Source organism: Macaca mulatta, chromosome 7, assembly GCF_049350105.2.
Source record: "Macaca mulatta isolate MMU2019108-1 chromosome 7, T2T-MMU8v2.0, whole genome shotgun sequence".
Lineage (NCBI taxonomy): Eukaryota > Metazoa > Chordata > Mammalia > Primates > Cercopithecidae > Macaca > Macaca mulatta.
Window position 1 is genome coordinate 177,071,506 of NC_133412.1, and position 22,733 is coordinate 177,094,238.

The following is a 22,733-nucleotide window of genomic DNA, read 5'->3' on the forward strand; positions in this document are numbered from 1 at the left end:
AATAAAAAAAATTATTAGTTAGAATAACCTGGGGCCAGATAGCTTGTGTGTCAGTCAGAGGGAAAGAGGGAAGGGAGTATTTTTGAGCCTGTACTATGTCCCAGGTCAGGTGGGTATCCATTTCACTTGACTTACAGGGAGATTGAGCCTCCAACACGCCCCAGGGTCGGTGAGAAGAAGATGCAGTAGCTCCAGGGCTGCTTCATTCATTCATTGCACGCATCTTTGTTGCATGCCCGTGGGGTGCCAGGCATTGTTTTGGCTGATTCCTTGTTCCATTGAATCATCTCCAGGCATACAGAGCATGAGAGTTGGAAGATGGTCCAGCGATGATGTGATTTATAGGCTGGCAAAATGTTTGAGTCAACTTAGATTCTGAGTAATTTTTACCTTTCAGATATCAGTATAACTGTAACTTAGCCCTTTGAGCTGGTAACCTGTATACTTGTTTTTTTTGTTTTTTTTGTTTTTTGAGATAGAGTCTCACTCTCTTGCCCAGGCTGGAATGCAGTGGTATGATCTCAGCTCACTGCAGCCTCTGCCTACCGGGTTCAAGCAATTCTCCTGCCTCAGCCTCCTGAGTAGCTGGGATTACAGGCACTTGCCACCACGCCCAGCTAATTTTTTGTAGTTTTAGTAGAGACGAGGTTTCACCATGTTGGCCAGGCTTGTCTGGAACTCCTGACCTAAGTGATCCACTTTCCTGGGCCTCCCAAAGCGCTAGGATTACAGGCGTGAGCACTGCGCCCGGCCGCCTGTATACTTTTGAATTCTTCATCTTGATGAGCTGCAAAACAGTGTTCCCTCAAAAACATATTTTATTTGTTTCTGCATCAAACTTGAAAACTGTCTTAAGTAGACTTGTCAGTCTTTTACAGTTTTATACTTTTCTTTCTCTCTCTCTCGCTCTGTCTGCCTTCCTCCTCTCCCCTCTCCCCTCTCCCCTCTCCCCTCTCCCCTCTCCCCTCTCCCCTCTCCCCTCTCCCCTCTCCCCTCTCCCCTCTCACCTCTCCCCTCTCCCCTCTCTTCTCTCCCCTCTCCTCTTCTTGATGGAGTCTTGCTCTGTCGCCCAGGCTGGAGCACAGTGGTGGGATCTCTGCTCACCGCAACCTCCGCCTACTGGGTTCAAGCGATTCTCCTGCCTTAACCTCCAGAGTAGCTGGGATTACAGGTGTGCGCCGCCACGCCTGGCTAATTTTTTATATTTTTAGTAGAGATGGGGTTTCACCATGTTGGCCAGGCTGGTCTCGAAGTCTTTTTTTTTTTTTTTTTTTTTTTGAGACGGAGTCTCGCTCTGTCGCACAGGCTGGAGTGCAGTGGCTCGACCTTGGCTCACTGCAATCTCTGCCTCTCAGGTTCACGCCATTCTCCTGCCTCAGCCTCCCAATTAGCTGGGACTACTGGCAGCCACCACCACACCTGGCTAGTTTTTAGTATTTTTAGTAGAGACGAGGTTGCACCGTGTTAGCCAGGATGGTCTTGATCTCCTGACCTGTGATCTGCCCGCCTTGGCCTCCCAAAGTGCTGGGATTACAGGCGTGAGCTACTGTGCCCAGCTTGCCATTACTTTTATTCATAGAATGCTCTTTAGTTTGACCTACATGCATATAGGCCTTTGTATTTCCTTCTAGTTTCTTTTTTATTTAATTATTAATTTGAAATTTATGTTAGTATATAGTGAGTATAGGAGTTTAACTTTATTTTTCCTAAATAGCCAGTTGCCTTGGCACTGTTTATTAATATAAGCTGCCTTTGGTTATAATGACTTAGCCTAGAAATGGCAAGAGGCATCGAGTCTGAATATATATGCCACTGTCTGTTTTCCTCTGAAGAAGTGTCGTGTGTACTTAACATCTATATCATGGTCGCTTGGGGGGCAGGTTTCTTGTGCTGTCACTCTGCACTGCTCCTCTAGCCCTGGTACTGGATCTGGCTCTGCAGTGATGAGCAGCTGCTCGCCAGCAGTGGGTGCCGTCACACCTCTGCCTCAGCTCGCCTTTTGCCCTGGGCTGGCAGTGCCCTTACTAGCCTTGAGAGGTGCTACTTGATAACATCCCTTGGGAATGGTTTCTTCTGTCTGGCCTTCGTCTCTCAGTTGGCCACTCCACTGCCCCCCATCACTGTGTTCCGCCGCACAGCCACTGTCCCTGGGCCTTCAGGTCTTTGTGCACCTGCTTGTGTAGGTTGTCTTCTACTAGCTTGAATGTCCCTGAGGGTGAGGCCCTTATTAATCTGTACATTCCAGGGCTTACTTAACTCAGAGTAAGTTTTAGAAAAACACTTGCATCTGCTAGTTTTGGAAACATAAAAGAATATATGTTGCATCATTTGGATATAATACATAAATACTTTGCTGTCAGGGAGGAAAAACAGGCCTTAAGTTTTATTTTCCTCTTTCTGAAGACCCTTCCCTTCGCTCATAGGAACCTCAGAGATGTTCAGATCAACATGTTAACCTAGTACATTTTAATCTTGTTTGTTGAACACTGGTCCTTAAGTGTTTTCTTTCACTCATTTTACGAATGTGTATTGAGTGCCAGGCTGGGGATATATCATGGAACAGTATGGACAAGGTCCCTCACGGAGCACAGCAGTATTATTCAGCAGTATATTCCCAGCCTGGCACACAGCATGGATTTGCTACAGTGAAGCTGGAGAGCCATGTGTTAAATAAATACTAGCAGTTAACATACTGTCAGGTAGAGGAGTGGCCTTTGTTCTTTTTTTTTTTTTTTGGACAAAATCTTCCTTTGTTGCCCAGGCTGGAGTGCAGTGGTGAAATCTTGGCTCACTGTAACCCCTGCCTCCTGGTTTCAAGCGATTCTCTTGCCTCAGCCTCCTGAGTAGCTGGGACTCCAGGCGAGCACCACCAGGCCCGGCTAATTTTTGTATTTTTAGTAGAGACGGGGGTTTCACCATATTGGCCAGGCTGGTCTTGAACTCTTGACCTCGTGATCTGCCCGCCTCGGCCTCCCAAAGTGCTGGGATTACAGGCATGAGCCACTGTGCCTGGCCGGCGTTTGTTCTTTTGTTGTTTTCTGGGCTCTTTGTTAGTGGAGTGGAGGTGGATTTCTGAATAGTCCTACAGACAACTTCCAAATTTTAAAAGGAATTTAGTCTTCATATTTATGGAAAAAAAAAAAAAAGATTTTTCCAGTGTGAAATTGGTGATGCAGAGACTAACGTGACCCTATTCTCAAGCACTCATAGCTTCACCCCAAATCCTGGAATATGTAGTCTGTCTGCTGCTTCAGCCTTTCTTCCTTTCATCCAGTGTCTGTCAGTCCATCCATTCATCACATGGACTGGCAGGAGCTGCGCCTAGATGCTGTGGAGCCTTTTTTTTTTTTTTTGAATTTTTTTAAGAGACAGAGTCTTGCTCCATCACCCAGACTGGAGTGCAGTGGTACCATCATAGCTGACAGTCACCTCACACCCCTGGGCTCAAGTGATCCTTGAGCCTCACCCTCCTGGGTAGCAAGGAATACATGCACATACCACCACACCCAGCTAATTGTATTTTGTTTATTTTTATTTATTTATTTATTTAGGCAGAGTCTTGCTCTGTTGCCCAGGCTGGAGTGCAGTGGCACGATATTGGCTTATTGCAACCTCTGCCTTCCGGGCTCAAGTGATTCTCGTGCCTCAGCCCGCTGAGTAGCTGGGACCACGGGTGCGTGCCACCACACCCAGCTAATTTTTGTATTTTGAGTAGAGACAGGGTTTTGCCATGTTGGCCAGGCTGGTTTTGAACTCCTGGCATCAAGTGATCCACCTGCCTTGGCCTCCCAAAGTGCTGGGATTACAGGAATGAGCCACAATGCCCGGCTGTCCTGCCTTTTTTAAAATAAGAGCTTATATTCAAAGTGATATTAGACACTTCATGAAATGTGAGTTTCAGACAGTGGCAGTGTTATGAAGGAAATAACTCTGACGTGTAATCTCGCCTCCATCCCTGTCACTCTGCCGAAAAGATCACTGCTCATTATCTTTCTGTTTTTTAAACTTAACTATGTAGTTTTAAGACTTAGTAAAAAGGAGAGAGGCTAGCAGAGGAATCCATTGCTCAGTGCCAGTGGCTGTCAGGCACACCAGCACAAGTGATGCTGTTTTGTATGCCCCTTTCCTCCCCCTTTTCTTTCTCACTTGGGTGTTTGAAAGCCCATTCCAGGCACTGCATCACGTCACCCTGGGCCTGGCCCCAGTGGTGCTTCACTGTGCCCTCCTCATCTGTGAGCCTGCCCGGTGACCATCCTGCTCCTGTCCTTGGTGCCCTGTGTCTTCCAGGTCTGCTTCTCCCCTGCTGCTCTTCCTGTTCCATGTTCTTTGGCTGGTTTTTCTTTCTTCTTCCAGCTGCATGACTCCTTTTCAAGCCTTTGTCCAGTTAAACATGTTACCAAGAATGTAGTGTTCTTTCTGCATTTCATTAGGAAGAGAAAAAGGCTTGCAAACATTTTGAGAAAAAATGTTGTTCACTGAGGCTATGTGTTTTGGAAATGCCATTTAGATGTTTTGCTGCTTTTAATCTTTGGCGTTAATTTCAGTTGCTGTCATAAAAAAAAATGGAAACATAAACCAGAAAAGTAATTAAATGTGTCTGCAAAGGAAAAACAGAAACAGTGCAGAATGTGGTACTTCAAGATCATAAATTACAAATGTGCATATTTATTATTCCTCTATAAAATGTTAATTAAAAAATTTTCATGTTTACTTGATGTAACAGAAATGAACTTGTAATGAGGGGTCTAATTTCTTTTTCTTTTTTCATTCCAGAATGTATGACAACATGTCCACAATGGTGTACATAAAGGAAGACAAGTTGGAGAAGCTTACACAGGATGAAATTATTTCTAAAACAAAGCAAGTAATTCAGGGGCTGGAAGCTTTGAAGAATGAGCACAATTCCATTTTACAAAGTTTGCTGGAGACACTGAAGTGTTTGAAGAAAGATGATGAAAGTAACCTGGTGGAGGAGAAATCAAACATGATCCGGAAGTCACTGGAGATGTTGGAGCTTGGCCTGAGTGAGGCACAGGTATGAGCGAGAATGACTCAGACATCATCAAGAACTTTTGATGGTTTGGTAAAATGGAGACTTTGTTTGAAATAAGCAGTTTCACTGAAGAAGAGGAAAGATGGTTATAAAATAACAGATCCAGGCCGAGTGCGGTGGCTCATGCCTGTAATCCAAGCGCTTTGGGAGGCTGAGGCAGGTGGATCACTTGAGGTCAGGAATTTGAGACCAGCCTAGCCAACATGGTGAAACGCTGATTCTACTAAAAATACAAAAATTAGCTAGGCCTGGTGGCTGGCGTGTGTAATCCCAGCTACTAGGCAGGCTTGAGGCAGAAGAATCACTTGAACCTGGGAGGCAGAGGTTGCAGGGAGCCAAAATTGCGCCACTGCACTCCAGCCTGGGTGACAGAGCGAGACTTTATCTCAAAGAAAAAAAAAAAACAAAAAAACCAGATCCACTTACATGTGTGTTCTGTATGTTAATTAATTACTATTGATTTGGGCCCATAAGAATTTTATTGATTGATTGATTGATTGAGATGGAGTTTTGCTCTTGCTGCCCACGCTGGTGCAATCTCGGCTCACTGCAACCTCTGCCTCCCGGGCTCAAGTGATTCTCCTGCCTCAGCCTCCCAAGTAGCTGGGATTATGCACCACCACACCTGGCTAATTTGTATTTTTAGTAGAGACAGGGTTTCTCCATGTTGGTTAGGCTGGTCTTAAACTCCCAACCTCACGTGATCTGCCTGCCTCAGCAAAGTACTGGGATTATAGGCGTGAGGCCACCATGCCCGGACTCTGACTTTTATTTTTATTTTTTATTTTTTTGAGACGGTGTTTGCTCTTGTTGCCCAGGCTGGAATGCAATGGCGCAATCTCGGCTCACTGCAGCCTCCACCCGCCAGGTTCAAGTGATTATCCTGCCTTAGCCTCTCAAGTAGCTGGGATTATAGGCACGTACCACCATTCCTGGCTAATTTTTTGTTTTTTTAGTAGAAACGAGGTTTCACCATGTTGGCCAGGCTTGTCTTGAACTCCTGACCTCAGGGCCTCTCCAAATTTTAAAAAGCAGAGCCAAAATAGTGGATACTGCTATGTATCATTTAGGATTTGATTTGGCTGCCAGTATCAAAAAAACAAAAACAGTGGCTTAAACCACAAGATGTTTGTCAAACAAGTACTGAGGTACACTATCCTGGATGGGTTCTGTAGCTGCACAGTCATCGGGGGTACTCAGGCTTCTAACATCTGCCACGCTACACCTTGGCAGCCTGTCTTGGGGACTGAGAGTGAGCTCCAGTGGCAGCCATGTGGCCCTGTTCTAGCATAGGGGAAGGGAAAGGAAGGACGTGCCTCCTTCCTTGAAGGCTGCTTCTTTGATGTTGTGTACAGCAGTGCTTACATTTCATAGGCCAGACCTCATGGCTCTACCTGGGTGAGTGGGAGACTGGGGAATGTTGTCTTCCCACTTACAGTGGCAGGTTCTCAAGCCTAAGGAAGGAAAGGAGAACGGACACTGGCCAGTAGGTGATGGTCTCTGCAATCCCAGGACCAGATTGCATCATATCTTTGACTAACCTTTGTTTCTATAATATCATGCTTGACATAGAGATGAAAACACTGGAAACATCTAGGTTTTTAAATTCTCTCTCCTGATAACTTCTGGCCCTGCCAGCATATCTTAGGTAAAATTAAATATACTAACGCTTGACTTCTTAGCTTTCTCTAGTTGCGTGAGTGAATAGAGCAGAAGAGGGGCTGCTGGCCAGTGGTTTCTGCTTTCACAGGGGAAGTGAACGCCTGCACCCTGATTTTAGAGTCTTCATCCTAACCATGTGACAGACTTGAGTTGCAGAACTGTAGCTTTGTTTGGATATCGTGAACCTATTATTTCTCAAGTTCTGTTATCCTGAGAACAGGTGACATGAATTTAAACTTGCTTTTTTGGTGTCGCAGATAAGAGTTTTACAAAAAGAAGGAAGAAAAAGTCCCACCTTCTGGAGTTTCAGGTTTTAAACCTAGGAGGATAATAACCTGGTTATTATGTATGAGAGGGAAGGGCAGATATATGTTTTAAAGAGAGAACGGATTGCAGCCAGTCAGCTCCTCCTAGATCTTTCCGCTCTTATGCTCCTAGGAAGTTGCCACGGCTTCATGCTGGTCTGTTCCGGAAGCTAGTGAGCACTCTGTAGGCAGAGCCCTGGAGCGTTCCCTGGATTTTATGACATAAACATAAGCTGATGAGTGCGCCAGTGCGTTCCTACTCTTGGTGGTAGCTGCAGAGATGTCTTCTCTCACCTGGGAACACTGAGGAAGATTTGTATGTGCCCTGTTCTCTGACTTCCACCTCCAGCCCTTCACCAGCCTGCACTCTGTGCGCAGACATGCATGTGTGTACACAAGGCCTCACACCTGGGAAAGGGTCTATAAAAATTATGTTGGGGCCATCTTGATAGAAAGTAAAATAATACAGTTTCATCAGAAGGGTAGTTGTGTTTTCATTGCTAGTTCATTTGACATGCTCTTCAAAAAAATAAATAGTTTTTTTGTAGGCATTCTGAGCATGTGATTTTCTTTTTCGTATCCTGTTATGTAGTCTGTGGCTGAAGGGGAAAAGAGAAATAAATGGCAGATGGTACTTATATGTACTTTGGAGAAAACATCTGCGAGTGTAAGCTACAGCCCTAGCCACAGAATGTTCGCACAGGTGGGAGGGACACTTGCTGGACAGTGTGCCACAGTGCTGCACACGTTTCTGTCTGCTCAGGTTATGATGGCTTTGTCAAATCACCTGAATGCTGTGGAGTCCGAGAAGCAGAAACTGCGTGCGCAGGTTCGTCGTCTGTGCCAGGAGAATCAGTGGCTACGGGATGAATTGGCCAACACGCAGCAGAAACTGCAGAAGAGCGAGCAGTCTGTGGCTCAACTGGAGGAGGAGAAGAAGCATCTGGAGTTTATGAATCAGCTAAAAAAATATGACGACGACATTTCCCCATCCGTGAGTGGCTCTGTGGCAAATGTGGTGCTGATGTTTAAAATGGAGTCCCGGGGCAGGTCATAGAGGTTCTGTTCGCCTTATTCTTTTCATATTAGAACGTTGACCAGAACATGCAAAAATGTTTTGTAAATATAAGCCACAGTCCAGAGAGACACCATTACCTTCAGCGAGGTCTGCCCCGAGGTCTGCCCCAGCTTAGGCTCCGGAGCTTCCTTGCCCCTCTGCAGCTTGGCTTCTGTGCCATCAGCTGCTGGTCTAGCAGTGGTCCAAAGACTCTGGGCAAGCTCTCTGCCTCTTACGGTGGGTGCTCTTGGCATTGCCATTCTCTTTGAAACTACCCTGGTCCCCCAGACACCATCTGGCTCTCTTGCCACCTCTCTCATCCTCCCCTTGGCTTCCCTTGCCGGCTTATCTTCCTATATCCGCAGTGGAAGAAAGGATCTTGGTTTTCTTTTTTTTCTTTTATTTAGACGGAGTCTCGCTCTGTTGCCCAGGCTGGAGTGCAGTGGCCGGATCTCAGCTCACTGCAAGCTCCGCCTCCTGGGTCCACGCCATTCTCCGGCCTCAGGCTCCCGAGTAGCTGGGACTACAGGCGCCCGCCACCTCGCCCGGCTAGTTTTTTTGTATTTTTTTTAGTAGAGACGGGGTTTCACCATGTTAGCCAGGATGGTCTCGATCTCCCGACCTCGTGATCCGCCCGTCTCGGCCTCCCAAAGTGCTGGGATTACAGGCTTGAGCCACCGCGCCCGGCCTTTTTTCTTTTATTTAGATGGAGTCTCACTCTGTCGCTCAGGCTGGAGTGCAGTGGCACAATCTTAACTCACTGCAACCTCTGCCTCCCGGGTTCGTGCGATTCTCCTGCCTCAGCCTCCGGAGTAGCTGGGATTACAGGTGTGTGACACCATGCCCAGCTAAGTTTTTGTATTTTCTTTTTTAAGTAGAGATGGGGTTTCACTATTTTGGCCAAGCTGGTCTTGAACTCCTGGCCTCAAGTGATCTTCCCACCTCAGCCTCCCCAAGTGCTGGGATTCTAGGTGGGAGCCACTGTGCCCAGCCTTTTTCTTTCTCTGTTGGCTGTATTTAGATACTTATCCTGGTCTCAGTTATTTTTCATTCAACATTTATTTCTGATTCAGTTAACTACTTTTTTTTTTTTTTTTTGAGGTGGAGTCTTGCTCTGTCGCCCAGGCTGGAGTGCAGTGGCATGATCTTAGCTTACTGCAACCTCTGCCTCCTGGGTTCAAGCGATTCTCCTGCCTCAGCCTCCCAAGTAGCTGGGACTACAGGCGTGTGCTACCACGCCTGGCTAATTTTTTGTATTTTTAGTAGAGACAGGGTTTCACTATGTTAGCCAGGATAGTCTTGATCTCCTGACCTTGTGATCTGCCTGCCTCAGCCTCCCAAAGTGCTGGGATTACAGGCGTGAGCCACCATGCCCAGCCTCAGTTAACTTCTTTTTAAAGAAAATTTCTAAATTTTGGAATTATTTTATTTTACTTATTTTTAATTTTTAAAAATTTTACCCTTCTCTCAAGTTTCCAATGGAATAATTTTAAATTGATTGAAAAGTTGGGGGCCGGGCGCGGTGGCTCAAGCCTGTAATCCCAGCACTTTGGGAGGCCGAGACGGGCGGATCACAAGGTCAGGAGATCGAGACCATCCTGGCTAACACGGCGAAACCCCGTCTCTACTAAAAACACAAAAAATTAGCCGGGCGAGGTGGCGGCGCCTGTGGTCCCAGCTACTCGGGAGGCTGAGGCAGGAGAATGGCGGGAACCCGGGAGGCGGAGCTTGCAGTGAGCTGAGATCTGACCACTGCACTCCAGCCTGGGCGACAGAGCGAGACTCCGTCTCAAAAAAAAAAAAAAAAAAAAGTTGGAAAGTTTGAGAAGAACCATAACCCAATTTCCCCTAATCTTACATAATCGTAGATCAGTGGTCAGAACTAAGATATTAACATCAATACTTTACTGTTAACTGAAACACAAGCTTAGTTTGGATGTCACCAGGCCTTCCACTAGTATCTCTTTTCTGTGCTAGGACCTAGTCCAGTGTTCCACGTTGCATTTGGAACTAACATTTTTAAAATACCTATATGGTGCCAGGCATGTTCACGTACATAATCAGACTACTAGAGAGGTGCACATTTGTGTCTCTGGTTCGAATCCCCATTCTAAGACTACAGAAACAGTCTTATGTGTAGCACCAGCAAACCTACATTCCCCTGTGTCTTCATCTGCTTGGGCTACTGTAACAGATACCACAGGCTGGGTGGCTTAACATTTATTTTCTCATAGCTCTGGAGATCCAAGATCAGGGTACCAGCAGGGTCCGGTTCTGGTGAGGGCCTTCTTTCTGGCTTGCAGACTGCCACCATCTCTTTGTGTTCTCATGTGGTACAGAGAGAGAGGGAGTAAGCTCTCTGGTGTCTCTTTTTTTTTTTTTTTTTTTTTTTTTTGAGACGGAGTCTTGCTCTGTCACCCAGGCTGGAGTGCAGTGGCCGGATCTCAGCTCACTGCAAGCTCCGCCTCCCGGGTTTACGCCGTTCTCCTGCCTCAGCCTCCCGAGTAGCTGGGACTACAGGTGCCCGCCACCTCGCCCGGCTAGTTTTTTTGTATTTTTTAGTAGAGACGGGGTTTCACCGTGTTAGCTGGGATCGTCTCTCGATCTCCTGGCCTCGTGATCCGCCCGTCTCGGCCTCCCAAAGTGCTGGGATTATAGGCTTGAGCCACCGCGCCCGGCCTGGTGTCTCTTTTTATAAGGGCACTAATCCCATCGTGAGGCCCCACCCTTTCCAGCTCATCTTATCCTAATCACCTCCCAAGGGTTTCATCTCTAAATACCATTACACTGGGGGTTAGGGCTTTAACATAGGAATTTGGGGAGAATGCAGTTTAGTTGACAGCATGGTGTTTCAAGAGGCTTACCATATTCCTCCCTCATGTCTCCTCTAGCTTAGGGGCCAACTAAATGTTTTGATTTAAAAGATGTGGCTGGGTGCGGTGGCTCATGCCAGCCCTTAGGGAGGCCGAGGCAGGCAGATCACCTGAGGTCAGGAGTTGGAGGACAGCCTGGCCAATATTGTGAAACCCTATCTCTACTAAAAATACAAAAATTAACCAGGCATGGTGGCACATAACCTGTAACTCTAGCTATTCAGGAGGCTGAGGTAGGAGAATTGCTTGAACCCAGGAGATGGAGGTTGCAGTGAGCTAAGATCCGCGCCACTGCAATCCAGTCTAGACGACAGAGTAAACCTCTGTCTCAAAAAAAAAAAAAAATTAAGGCCGGATGCGGTGGCTCATGCGTGTAATCCCAACATTTTGGGAGGCTGAAGCGGGCAGATCACCTGAGGCCAGGAGTTCAAGACCAACCTGGCCAACATGGCAAAACCTCATCTCTATTAAAAAATACAAAAAAATTAGCCAGATGTGGTGGTGTGCACTTGTGGTCCCACTACTTGGGAGGCTGAGGCATGAGAATCGTTTGAACCTGGGAGGCGGAGGTTGCAGTGTGCCAAGATCATGCCACTGTACTCCAGCCTGGGTGGCAGAGGGAGACCCTATCTCAAAAAACAAACGAACGAACGATAAATAAATAAATAAATAAAAGATGTGCTTGCTCTGGAGTGCTATGGAAATGCGAGTACTTGCAGACGTCGATGCCAACCGTGATTGACCTGGGACACTGGAGGATGCTGAGAAGGAGAAAGCTGGTTTCGTAGGATTGGAGACTTTTAAAATTTATTATTTTGAAAACGTGTTAAACTTGGAGAAAACATCCAGTGAGCTGACTCTCCTTACCCTTTCCGGAGTACTTATGAGTGCTTGTTTCTTCTGAACCCTGTTCACAGAGTGGCATAGCACGTGCCACGGCTGCTTACTGCTGCTGGGCGTCTTTCCCTAGGGTGAGGGGTTCTCCTGTGGCAGTCCAGGGCCAGGGGCACTCAGGAAGTTGCACACAGACCCAGCATATCCTCTCCTCTGAAGCTCATACTCCCCTTTTGTTAGCTGCCAACAGCATCTTTCATGGCATTGTTTCACTGCGTCCCAGTTCAGGGGCACATCCTTCATGAGACTGTCACATCTCTTGAGTAGCCATTCACATGGAACAGGACCTCCGTCTGTGGTTGTCTTTCATGACATTGATGTTTTTGAAGAATGCAGGCCAGTTACTTCGTCCATCATTCCTCAGTTGGGGTTTGTCTAATACTTGGATTATGCATCCCAGACAGGAATATTCTAAAAGCAATGTGTCTTTATCACATTTTCCCTTCCGGAGCCAAACAGTGTTCATCTGCCCCATGACGAAGCTAATTTTTTTTTTTTTGAGACGGAGTCTCGCTCTGTCGCCCAGGCTGGAGTGCAGTGGCGCCATCTCGGGTCACTGCAAGCTCCGCCTCCCGGGTTCACGCCACTCTCCTGCCTCAGCCTCCCGAGTAGCTGGAACTACAGGTGCCCGCCACGGCGCCCAGCTAATTTTTTGTGTTATTTAGTAGAGACGGAGTTTCACCGTGTTAGCCAGGATGGTCTCTCTCTCCTGACCTTGTGATCCGCCCACCTCAGCCTCCCAAAGTGCTGGGGTTACAGGTGTGAGCCACTGCTCCTGGCCCGATGCAGCTAATTTCTTACTGGTCAGGCTGTTACCTGTCTTTCCCATTATGTAGTTTCTGATTTTATTTCTTTGCCTAATCAGCAATATGTGGGGAAACATGGGTCACCGGCCTCTAAAGCTGGGAGGTTTCAAACTGCTCCTGGGGATCCTGCCCTGGAGCCGATTTGGTGGTGAGGCATCTAGCCCCTCCACTTCTCTGGGGATCAGAGATGCACCATTTTCATCTGTTGCTACATATTTGGTTCCCAAATAAGATTTTATTTTGAGTCAGGGTTTTCCCTGCTCTCCTAGACCTCCCTCAGAGCACAGGAGGAGGATCTGAGGCATGGAAATGCAGCCATGCCCATTTCGTCAAACTCTGGTCTGCACTTAAGTATTTGTGTTCTAGTCTATCTAGCTTTTCATTACTCCTGTTCAACTGATGGATGCCAGATTGTGGGTGATCCTACATTTGATGTTAAAAACTGATCATCTTTTCTAAGATTCTTAATTAAAATGTATTTAATATTAAAGATTTTCAGGACAGGATGTGTATAGTACTTGTAAGATGAAGCGTTGTCCTGGATCTGTTTTATAGGAGGACAAAGACACTGATTCTACCAAAGAGCCTCTGGATGACCTTTTCCCCAATGATGAAGACGACCCAGGGCAAGGAAGTGAGTGATGGGTGATGTGGGAATGTTACCGAGTGCAGGAGAGAGGTGTTTCCCCCTAGAACAGGGTCATAGCAGTCAACAATCAGTGGCAGCCTCAGTGCATGCGGCCTGCCTGGAGGAAGCACCAGCAGAGCAGGGTTGCCTTTGGTTTTCCAAAATAATTTGTGCTGTATGTTGGAATACAGGAATATGTTAGAGTAGACTCTAGGATACAGCAGCAGGCATGAGCAGTTCAGGTGTGATCTGCAGGTTCTTATGGGGTAGATAGGTCAGAATTACTTATTCTGCTTGTTTCATGGCGCCAAGAAGAGTCTCATGGCACTGAGGGGCCATGGTGCCATCCCTGACCCTATAGTCACTACTCTTAATCCTGGCTGCCCAGACAGTACTAGGAAAAGATTTAAATAGCACTAGGGGCCAAGTACTAACTTGAACCAAAGCTAGTAAAGACAATTTTAAAGAAACTGACTCATCTGGATAATTGTCTTTAAAAACTCGTCTGAAGTGAACTTTCTCCGTGCAGTCCAGCAGCAGCATAGCAGCGCCGCTGCGGCTGCCCAGCAGGGCGGCTACGAGATCCCCGCGCGGCTGCGGACACTCCACAACCTGGTGATCCAGTACGCCTCGCAGGGACGCTACGAGGTAGCCGTGCCCCTCTGCAAGCAGGCCCTGGAGGACCTGGAGAAGACTTCAGGACATGACCACCCGGACGTGGCCACCATGCTCAACATCCTGGCCTTGGTGTACAGGCTAGTCACTTTTGTTTCCCTACTGAATTTTACCCAGAGACATTGTTTTTAACCATCTTGCCCCTTAAAATATATTTTTATGTATCTATATAAACTACTTTTCAGCCATATCCACTTCTCTTTAAATAGGGGTTAAATTAAAAAATATTTAGCAAGCTCTGTGGAAGGGTGTCGCCAAATCAGAGTAAGACGCTGCCCGAGGCCGGGCGTGGTGGCTCAAGCCTGTAATCCCAGCACTTTGGGAGGCCGAGACGGGCGGATCACGAGGTCAGGAGATCGAGACCATGCTGGCTAACACGGTGAAACCCCGTCTCTACTAAAATACAAAAAAAATTAGCCGGGCAAGGTGGCGGGCGCCTGTACTCCCAGCTACTCGGGAGGCTGAGGCAAGAGAATGGCGTGAACCCGGGAGGCGGAGCTTGCAGTGAGCTGAGATCTGGCCACTGCACTCCAGCCTGGGCGACAGAGCGAGACTCCGTCTCAAAAAAAAAAAAAAAAAAAAAAAAAAAAAAAAAAAGACGTTGCCCGTGACCACTCAGTTCAGCTTGTTTAGAATAGCCCACGGTGTATCCCTCACACCAGCCAAACGCTGTTTTGACCTTTTCCACAAGACCCTGTGCAGGCAGCTTCTTTCGTCTAAATAGCCTTCCCACTTGGCCTGGCAGTGTCATTCCTGCCCTCCGAGGCCTGGAACGCTGTACTTCCTTTTGGAATCCAGGATTCAACTTGCCCTTTGCCTCTTGTGTGCTCCTCTAACTCTTTCACCCCTGCCGAAGGATGCCCCAGGGGAGTGGTGGGCTCTGAGTTGTGTGGTAGGAGAGTTCCTTTGGCTCAGTGCCTAGGATCCAGCTGGGGGCTGGAGCTGGAGGCAGGGTGTCCTCTTGGGACAGGATTGAGGTTGTGGGGGTGGGACGAGGGGAGCCTGAGGAAGAAGGAGGATGTGTGGAAGGAGAGGAGATTGCAGGGCATAATGACGCTTGAAGAGAAATTCGGTGATACAGCTACCCACACGCATAAGTAATTTCTTTAAAAATAAGTTTTGAAAGTTGATAAAATAAAGAAAAACACACAAATAAGAAAGTAAGCCCCCTGTTACAACAACACTATTTAAAACGAGTCCATGCCCTTTGGCTCTGTAGTTTGTCAGCAGCTTGGTCTGCCCCGTGACTATGCATTAGGGTTTCGTGGACATTCTAGACATTTTTTGACTGTTTTCTTGTTGGTGAATGTTGAGATTATTTGCATATTTTCTTTTTCTTTTTTTTTTTTTTGAGACAGAGTCTGGCTCTGTCACCCAGGCTGGAGTGCAGTGACACGATCTCAGCTCACTGCAACCTGTGTTTCCTGAGTTCAAGTGATTCTCCTGCTTCAGCCTCCTGAGTAGCTGGAATTACAGGCGCGTGCCACCATGGCTGGCTAACTTTTGTATTTTTAGTAGAGATAGGGTTTCACCATGTTGGCCAGGCTGGTCTCAAACTCCTGACCTCAACTGATCCTCCTGCCTCGGCCTCCCAAAGTGCTGGGATTACAGGCATGAGCCACTGTGCCTGGCCAATTGTTTGCATATTTCACTGTAGGTATTTCTTAGTCAAAGATACTTGCATTTAGCTCTTAATAGATTGAGACAGTTCATTCCAACAAAATTTGTGTTTTGAGACAGGGTCAAAAAGTGATGCGATCATGGGTCATTGCAACCTCCGACTCCTGGCCTCAAGCAATCCTCCTGCCTCAGCCTCCTGAGTAGCTGGGACCTCAGGCATGCACCACTACGCCCAGCTAAATTGTATATATTTTGTAGAGACGGCGTTTTGCCATGTTGCCCAGGCTGGTCTCGAGCTCCTGGGCTTAAGTGATCTGATAAGCTTGGTACCCCCATAGTGCTAGGGTTACAGGTGGGAACCACTGCACTTGGCCAGCGTTTTTGTTTTCTTTTTTTTAAAAAAACTTACATGCCCATTAAAACATATGGAAGTTTCTGGACAGTACTGGATGTTATTAATATAAATGAGTTTAGTAAGCATAACTAGGTTTTTGTTGTGCACAGCGTGCATGGGCACACACATCAGTGCTGGGTGCTGGGGTGCCGTGGCCTCCGTCAGTCTCGTGGTTCCCTGGCATTATAGTGTGAGAGCCGACCCATGTGCGTAGATGTTTGGGAAAAACAGTAGCTGCATCTGTGTTCATATTCAGTGTTCTACTCTTCAGCTTGTTATTCCATCATTCTTGTATTGAGGACATGTAATTTTAAGCTTTTTTTTTTTTGCCTTTCATATTTTACTGATCTTTATAAGTTTTGTTCAAGAGTTTGGATTTATTTATTTATTGTAGAGATGGCGTCCCACCATGTTGCCCAGGCTGGTCTCAAACTCGTGGGCTCCAAAGGATCCTCCGCCATGGCTTCCTAAAGTGCTGGGATTATAGGTGTGAGCTACAAGTTACCACGCCTGGCCTGGATTTCTTTCTTTCTTTCTTTCTTTCTTTCTTTCTTTCTTTCTTTCTTTCTTTCTTTCTTTCTTTCTTTCTTTTCTTTCTTTTCTTTCTTTTCTTTCTTTTCTTTCTTTTCTTTCTTTCTTTTCTTTCTTTTCTTTCTTTCTTTTCTTTCTTTCTTTCTTTCTTTTCTTTCTTTCGAGATGGAGTTTTGCTCTTGTCGCCCAGGCTGTAGTGCAATGGAGTGATCTCAGCTCACTACAACGTCAGCCTCTTGAGTTCAAGCAGTTCTCCTGCCTCAGCCTCCCGAATAGCTGGGAGTACAGGCGCCTGCCACCAAGCCCCGCTAATTTCTTGTATTTTTTGGTAGAGACAGTGTTTTGTCGTGTTGGCCAGGCTGGTCTCAAAACTCTTGACCTCAGGTGATCCATCCTCCTCGGCCTTCCAAAGTGCTAGGATTACAGGTGTGAGCCACTGTGCCCAGCCATGTATTTCTTTTTTTAGGATAAATTCCTAAGACGGGTTAGAGTATAAACATTTTATAGTCCTTGGTACCTGCTGCCAAACTGCCACTCAGAAAGGCTGTGCCTGCCCATGCTCCTGCTGCACGGGTGCCACCCTGGAGGTGGGGGGGCTCTGTTCTGTTGGTGGAGGTAGAGTATGCATTGTGTTTTAATTTGTATTTCTCTGATTATGTATTTTTAATCATTTGCATCCTTCTGTGAATTTCCTGTTACCTTGTACATTTTTCTGTTAGGATTTTAATGCATTAGGATTCTATTTTTGTTTTCTTTTGAATTTGAGTTCTTGGTGGGCTTCTTAAGCCCCCTTGATTTAACAAATCGCAGTGTGCTGGTCCCACTCCCAGAGTTCCTGGATCAGCAGGGCTAGGGTAGTTCTGGGTTTCTAATAAGTTCCAGTTGAGGCTGACTGCTGTTGGTTTGGGACCGCACCTGAGAACCACTGCTAATTAATAGTCCCAGACATTTTATAATATGTCATTGTTTACAGAAGTGCTTAGTATATCTCATCCCATTTAATTCTTTTTTTTTTTTTTGAGATGAGGTCTCGCTCTTGTCCCCCTGACTGGAGTGCAGTGGCGCAATCTCGGCTCACTGCAATCTCCGCCTCCCAGGTTCAAGCAATTCTCCTGCCTCAGCCTCCCAAGTAGCTGGGAGTTACAGGCGACTGCCACCACTCCTGGCTAATTTTTTCGGTTTTTACTAGAGACAGAGTTTCGCCATGTTGGCCAGGCTGTTCTCAAACTCCTGACCTCAGGTGATCCACCCACCTCAGCCTCCCAAAGTGCTGGGATTACAGGCGTGAACCACTGTGCCTGGACATTTTTTTTTTTTTTTTTTTTTTTTGAGACAGAGTCTTGCTCTGTCACCCAGGCTGGAGTGCAATGGCACCATCTTGGCTCATTGCAATCTCTGCCTCCCGGGTTCAAGTGATTCTCCTGCCTTGGCCTCCCGAGTAGCTAGGATTACAGGTGCCCACCACCACGCCCGGCTAATTTTTTTTATTTTTAGTAGAGACAGGGTTTTATCATCTTGGTCAGGCTGGTCTCAAACTCCTGACCTCAGGTGACCCACCTGCCTTGGCCTCTCAAAGTGTTGGAATTACAGGGGTGAGCCACTGTGTCCAGCCTCGTTTAATTCTCATAACACTTTAGGTAGCTTATTTTATTTTATTTATTTTTATTTTTTTTAGACGGAGTTTCGCTCTTGTTGCCCAGGCTGGAGTGCAATGGCACGACCTCAGCTCACTGCAACCTCTGCCTCCTGGGTTCAAGCGATTCTGCTGTCTCAGCCTCCTGAGTAGCTGGGCTTACAGGCGCCTGCCCCATGCCCAGCTAATTTTTGTATTTTTAGTAGAGACAGGGTCTCGCCATGTTGGTCAGGCTGATCTTGAACTCTTGACCTCAGGTGATCCACCCACCTTGGCCTCCCAAAGTGCTGGGATTACAGGTGTGAGCCACCGTGCCCAGCCTTGGTAGCTTATTTTTAAATTGCATTTGCTACAATTCTCCTGCCTCAGCCTCCCGAGTAGCTGGGACTACAGGTGCATGCCGCCACGCCTGGCTAATTTTTTGTATTTTAGTAGAGATGGAATTTCACTGTGTTGCCCAGGCTTGTTTCGAACTCCTGAGCTTAGGCAGTCTGCCCGCCTCAGCCTCCCAAAGTTCTAGGATTGCAGGCGTGAGCCACCGCACCTGGCCACTACTTTTTGGAACTCCATTTTGTACTTGCCGACTTTCACAAAAAGTTTGAGGCAGCTTACAATAGCATGTAATAGGATGAAAAAAGAAACAACAGTATATTAATACTTGGCCAGAATTAATGTGCCTCAGAGGTTCTAGAAGCCTTATTAGTCTTTCTCACGTTCTTCAGGGCAAAGCCTTGCCAGGCAGTTACTACTACTCAATTGAGAAAGATGTGTACTAAGTCTCAAAAGCAAATACTTGTTTTCAGTCATATCAGTAGTGAGTAGCATGCTTAAACTGAGAGTTCCTGGTTCTGGGGTGTTGCTGTTTTACTCCACTCAAGAAAGATTCTTCATTCCTCCATACTGAATAAAATGGAGGCAGATTGGGTACCAAATTCAGACAGGGCAATATATTTACTTTTGTTTGCTGTTTTTTAAAAGGCTTTTTCAGTATACATGTAGCATATCATCTTATAGCAAGACTGTGCCAATAGATCACATACTTGCTTTGTAGATGGGAAGGCTGGGACTGCGTGAGGTCACTTCATGTACCCAAAGCTGTGTAGCCATTAACTGGCAGAGCCCAAGCTCAGACACTAGAATTAATTCTGTCTGATACCAAATGCAAGCTCGGTCCATTATTCCAGATTGTTGCACTTACTCTGTGCTGGCCAACTGGCATAGGCATGACAACACTGTAGTGTGGGGCATTATCTTCCCAGTGGCCTAGATGGGAAGGTCAAGTTTGGAAGCTAGTTGGGTCTGATTCCAGAGTTCACCTTGCCAGTCTGTTTATTGATGGATTTCCTTCCAGTGTTTTTTCCCCCACCCATAAGCTTGTGGTTTTTCTTTCTTTTTTTTTTTTGAGATAGAGTCTCGCTCTGTTGCCCAGGCTGGAGTGCAGTGGCGTGATCTCGGCTCACTGCAAGCTCCGCCTCCCGGGTTCATGCCATTCTCCTCCCTCAGCCTCCCGAGTAGCTGGTACTACAGGCGCCCGCGCCCACACCTGGCCAATTTTTTGTATTCTTAGTAGAGACGGGGTTTCACCATGTTGGCCAGGCTGGTCTTGGTCTCCTGACCTCGTGATCTGCCCGCCTCAGCCTCCCAAAGTGTTGGGATTACAGGCGTGAGCCACCATGCCTGGCCTCTTAAATAGTTTAAGCTTAACTTTTTTTTTCTGTAGTTGAAAATTACATTTAAAAAAGCTGTAATGAGGCCGGGCGCGGTGACTCACACCTGTAATCCCAGCACTTTGGGAGGCCGAGGCGAGTGGATCACAAAGTCAGGAGTTTGAAACCAGCCTGGCCAACATGGTGAAACCTCATCTCTACTAAAAATACAAAAATTAGCCAGGCGTGGTGGCAGATGCCTGTAATCCCAGCTACTCGGGAGGCTGAGGCAGAGAATTGCTTGAACCCAGGAGGCGGAGATTGCAGTGAGCCAAGATGATGCCACCGCACTCCAGCCTGTGCAACAGAGTGAGACTCCGTCTCAGAAAAAAAAAAAAAAAAGCTGTAGTGATCTACATCTGAAACACTTATCTAAAACACTTAATGTGTGTTTTTCCATTTAGGGATCAGAATAAATACAAAGATGCAGCTAACCTACTGAATGATGCCTTGGCTATTCGTGAGAAAACTTTGGGCAAAGATCATCCTGCGGTTTGTATATCAAGTTCTTTCATTCTTTTTATATTTTATTTTTGCCATGTATTTCTTTTATCCAACTCATTTTACCATTAAACTCAACAGGGAAAGTTTAAGCACTGCCTTTTCGCTAGATGGTGCAGGTAGGAGGTCCTCACTTACTCAGTGCTAGTGATAGGCCAGAGCACATCTAATTTGTTTATGACCCCTCCTCACATGGATCACCAACTAAACTATTTTTTGATTGTAAATCAAATTGCATGTCCTTCTAGAAATTTTTTTCTGAATAATTACATTGTCTTCATTAAAATCTGGTCAGATTTGCATATGAATCTGTTTTGGTTGGCTTTGTGGCTTCCAGGGAAATTTTTTAAAAGTCGGTATTATGTTTTTGACGTTGATGTGTTTAATTTTAGTAGTCTGCAGTATTACTTTGTATAATCTATACTCCAGTGAATTGCGCTTTTCCTTTTAACTGAAGTCATAGTGTTCTCTCCGACTAAGAGTGCTTTACTGTATAGATTGAGTATAAATGAGTATGTGGTGTATAAATGTACTGTATTTGCTTATCTTTTACCATTCTTAGTGGTTCTCTCTGTGTTGACAGGTGGCAGCGACTTTGAATAACCTTGCAGTCCTTTATGGTAAGAGAGGGAAGTACAAAGAAGCAGAGCCGTTGTGCAAAAGAGCTCTGGAAATCCGAGAAAAGGTACAAAAGAAGGGGGCAGTCGTCGTCTTTGAGATTTGTGTGTGTGTGTGTGTGTGTGTGTGTGTGTGTGTGTGTGTGTATTTATTTTTTGAGATGAGTCTCGTTCTGTCACTGGGCTGGTGTGCGGTGGCGCGATCTCGGCTCACTGCAACCTCCACTTCCATGGTTCAAGTGGTTCTCCTGCCTCAGTCTTCCAAGTAGCTGGGACTACAGGCATGCAGCACCACGCCCAGCTAATTTTTGTATTTGTAGTAGAGATGGGGTTTCACCATGTTGGCCAGGATGTTCTCGATCTCTTGACCTCCTGATCTGCCCACCTCAGCCTCCCAAAGTGCTAGGATTACAGGCGTGAGCCACTATGTCCAGCCCTATTTTTTGTGTTTTTAAAAATTTTTCAGTTTTAGGTTTTGAGAAATAACCACTGTGATGTGTTTTTAACTGACTATTAGCTGGAAACAACTCATTTAATTAGCGAATAGCCCACAAAAAGCCAGATTGGCCCATACAAATCAGCGTGGCTCATGCCTGTAATCCCAGCACTTTGGGAGTCCAAAGTGGGGGGATCACTTGAGCCTAGAAAGTTCAAGATCAGCTTGGGTAACATAGTGAGACCTCGTCTCTAAAGAAAAAAAAAAAGAAGGTCCAGTTATGAAACGTGTGCATTTAGAAAGGTGCCGTCCAAGGTGGCCTAGAAGTGATTCTGATTGAAGAAGACATGTCTAAGGACTAGAGATGGAAAGCCTGGGAGCATTGCATTTGACAGTGGAACATGTGCTTGTCATTAAGAAAACCATGATAGTTTAAAGATAAATTTACCGCCGGGCGCGGTGGCTTACGCCTGTAATCCCAGCACTTTGGGAGGCCAAGGCGGGCGGATCACAAGGTCAGGAGATCGAGACCACGGTGAAACCCCGTCTCTACTAAAAGTACAAAAAATTAGCCAGGCGCTGTGGCAGGCGCCTCTAGTCCCAGCTAGTCAGGAGGCTGAGGCAGGAGAATGGCGTGAACCTGGGAGGCGGAGCTTGCAGTGAGCCGAGATCGCGCCACTGCACTCCAGCCTGGGGGAGAGAGCGAGACTCCGTCTCAAAAAAAAAAAAAGATACATTTACCAAATACGCTTTATGAAGCTGAAAAATGAAATAATTATTATAACTAAAGATTAACTCAGAGCTATAGATTGAGTCAATGTCATGTATATTTAATACCAGCTGCTACAGTTTATGGTAATTAGGTATTGAAAAAATATAACGTAACTTGTTGATTTCAGCAGTGCTCTGTATGACAGTCTCTTCAGATGTTACAGAGATTGAGGTATCAGGTCTGTCTGATGAGTAACCACAAATTGTTTTTTTTTTTTCTCTGAGACGGAGTCTTGCTCTGTCGCCCAGGCTGGAGTACAGGGGCACAATCTCGGCTCACTGCAGCCTCTGCCGCCCGGATTCTGGGGATTCTCCTGCCTCAGCCTCCTGGGTAGCTGGGATTACAGGCATGTGCCACCACGCCTGGCTAATTTTTTTTTTTTTTTTGAGACGGAGTTTCGCTCTGTCACCCAGGCTGGAGTGCAGTGGCCGGATCTCGGCTCACTGCAAGCTCCGCCTCCCAGGTTCACGCCATTCTCCTGCCTCAGCCTCCCGAGTAGCTGGGACTATAGGCGCCCGCCACCTCGCCCGGCTAGTTTTTTGTATTTTTTAGTAGAAACGGGGTTTCACC

General features: G+C 46.5%; 1 protein-coding gene across 50 annotated transcripts in view; it reads left to right on the forward strand.

Moving 5' to 3' along the window:
- Nucleotides 1-22,733, forward strand: part of KLC1 (kinesin light chain 1) — a 73,823-nt gene that overhangs the window by 21,459 nt on the left and 29,631 nt on the right. For 36 of the 50 annotated variants that reach the window (XM_077941976.1, XM_077941975.1, XM_077941946.1 and 33 more), the window contains exons 2-7: nucleotides 4,774-5,035; nucleotides 7,784-8,014; nucleotides 13,206-13,284; nucleotides 13,808-14,033; nucleotides 20,242-20,329; nucleotides 20,922-21,023. In XM_077941976.1, the coding sequence (XP_077798102.1) occupies nucleotides 4,775-5,035; nucleotides 7,784-8,014; nucleotides 13,206-13,284; nucleotides 13,808-14,033; nucleotides 20,242-20,329; nucleotides 20,922-21,023 (987 nt within the window). In that variant the 5' untranslated portion in view covers nucleotide 4,774. Of the gene's footprint in view, nucleotides 1-4,773; nucleotides 5,036-7,783; nucleotides 8,015-13,205; nucleotides 13,285-13,807; nucleotides 14,038-20,241; nucleotides 20,330-20,921; nucleotides 21,024-22,733 lie in introns of all 50 variants that reach the window. The other 14 variants (XM_077941950.1, XM_077941945.1, XM_077941962.1 and 11 more) reach the window with 3 other exon arrangements.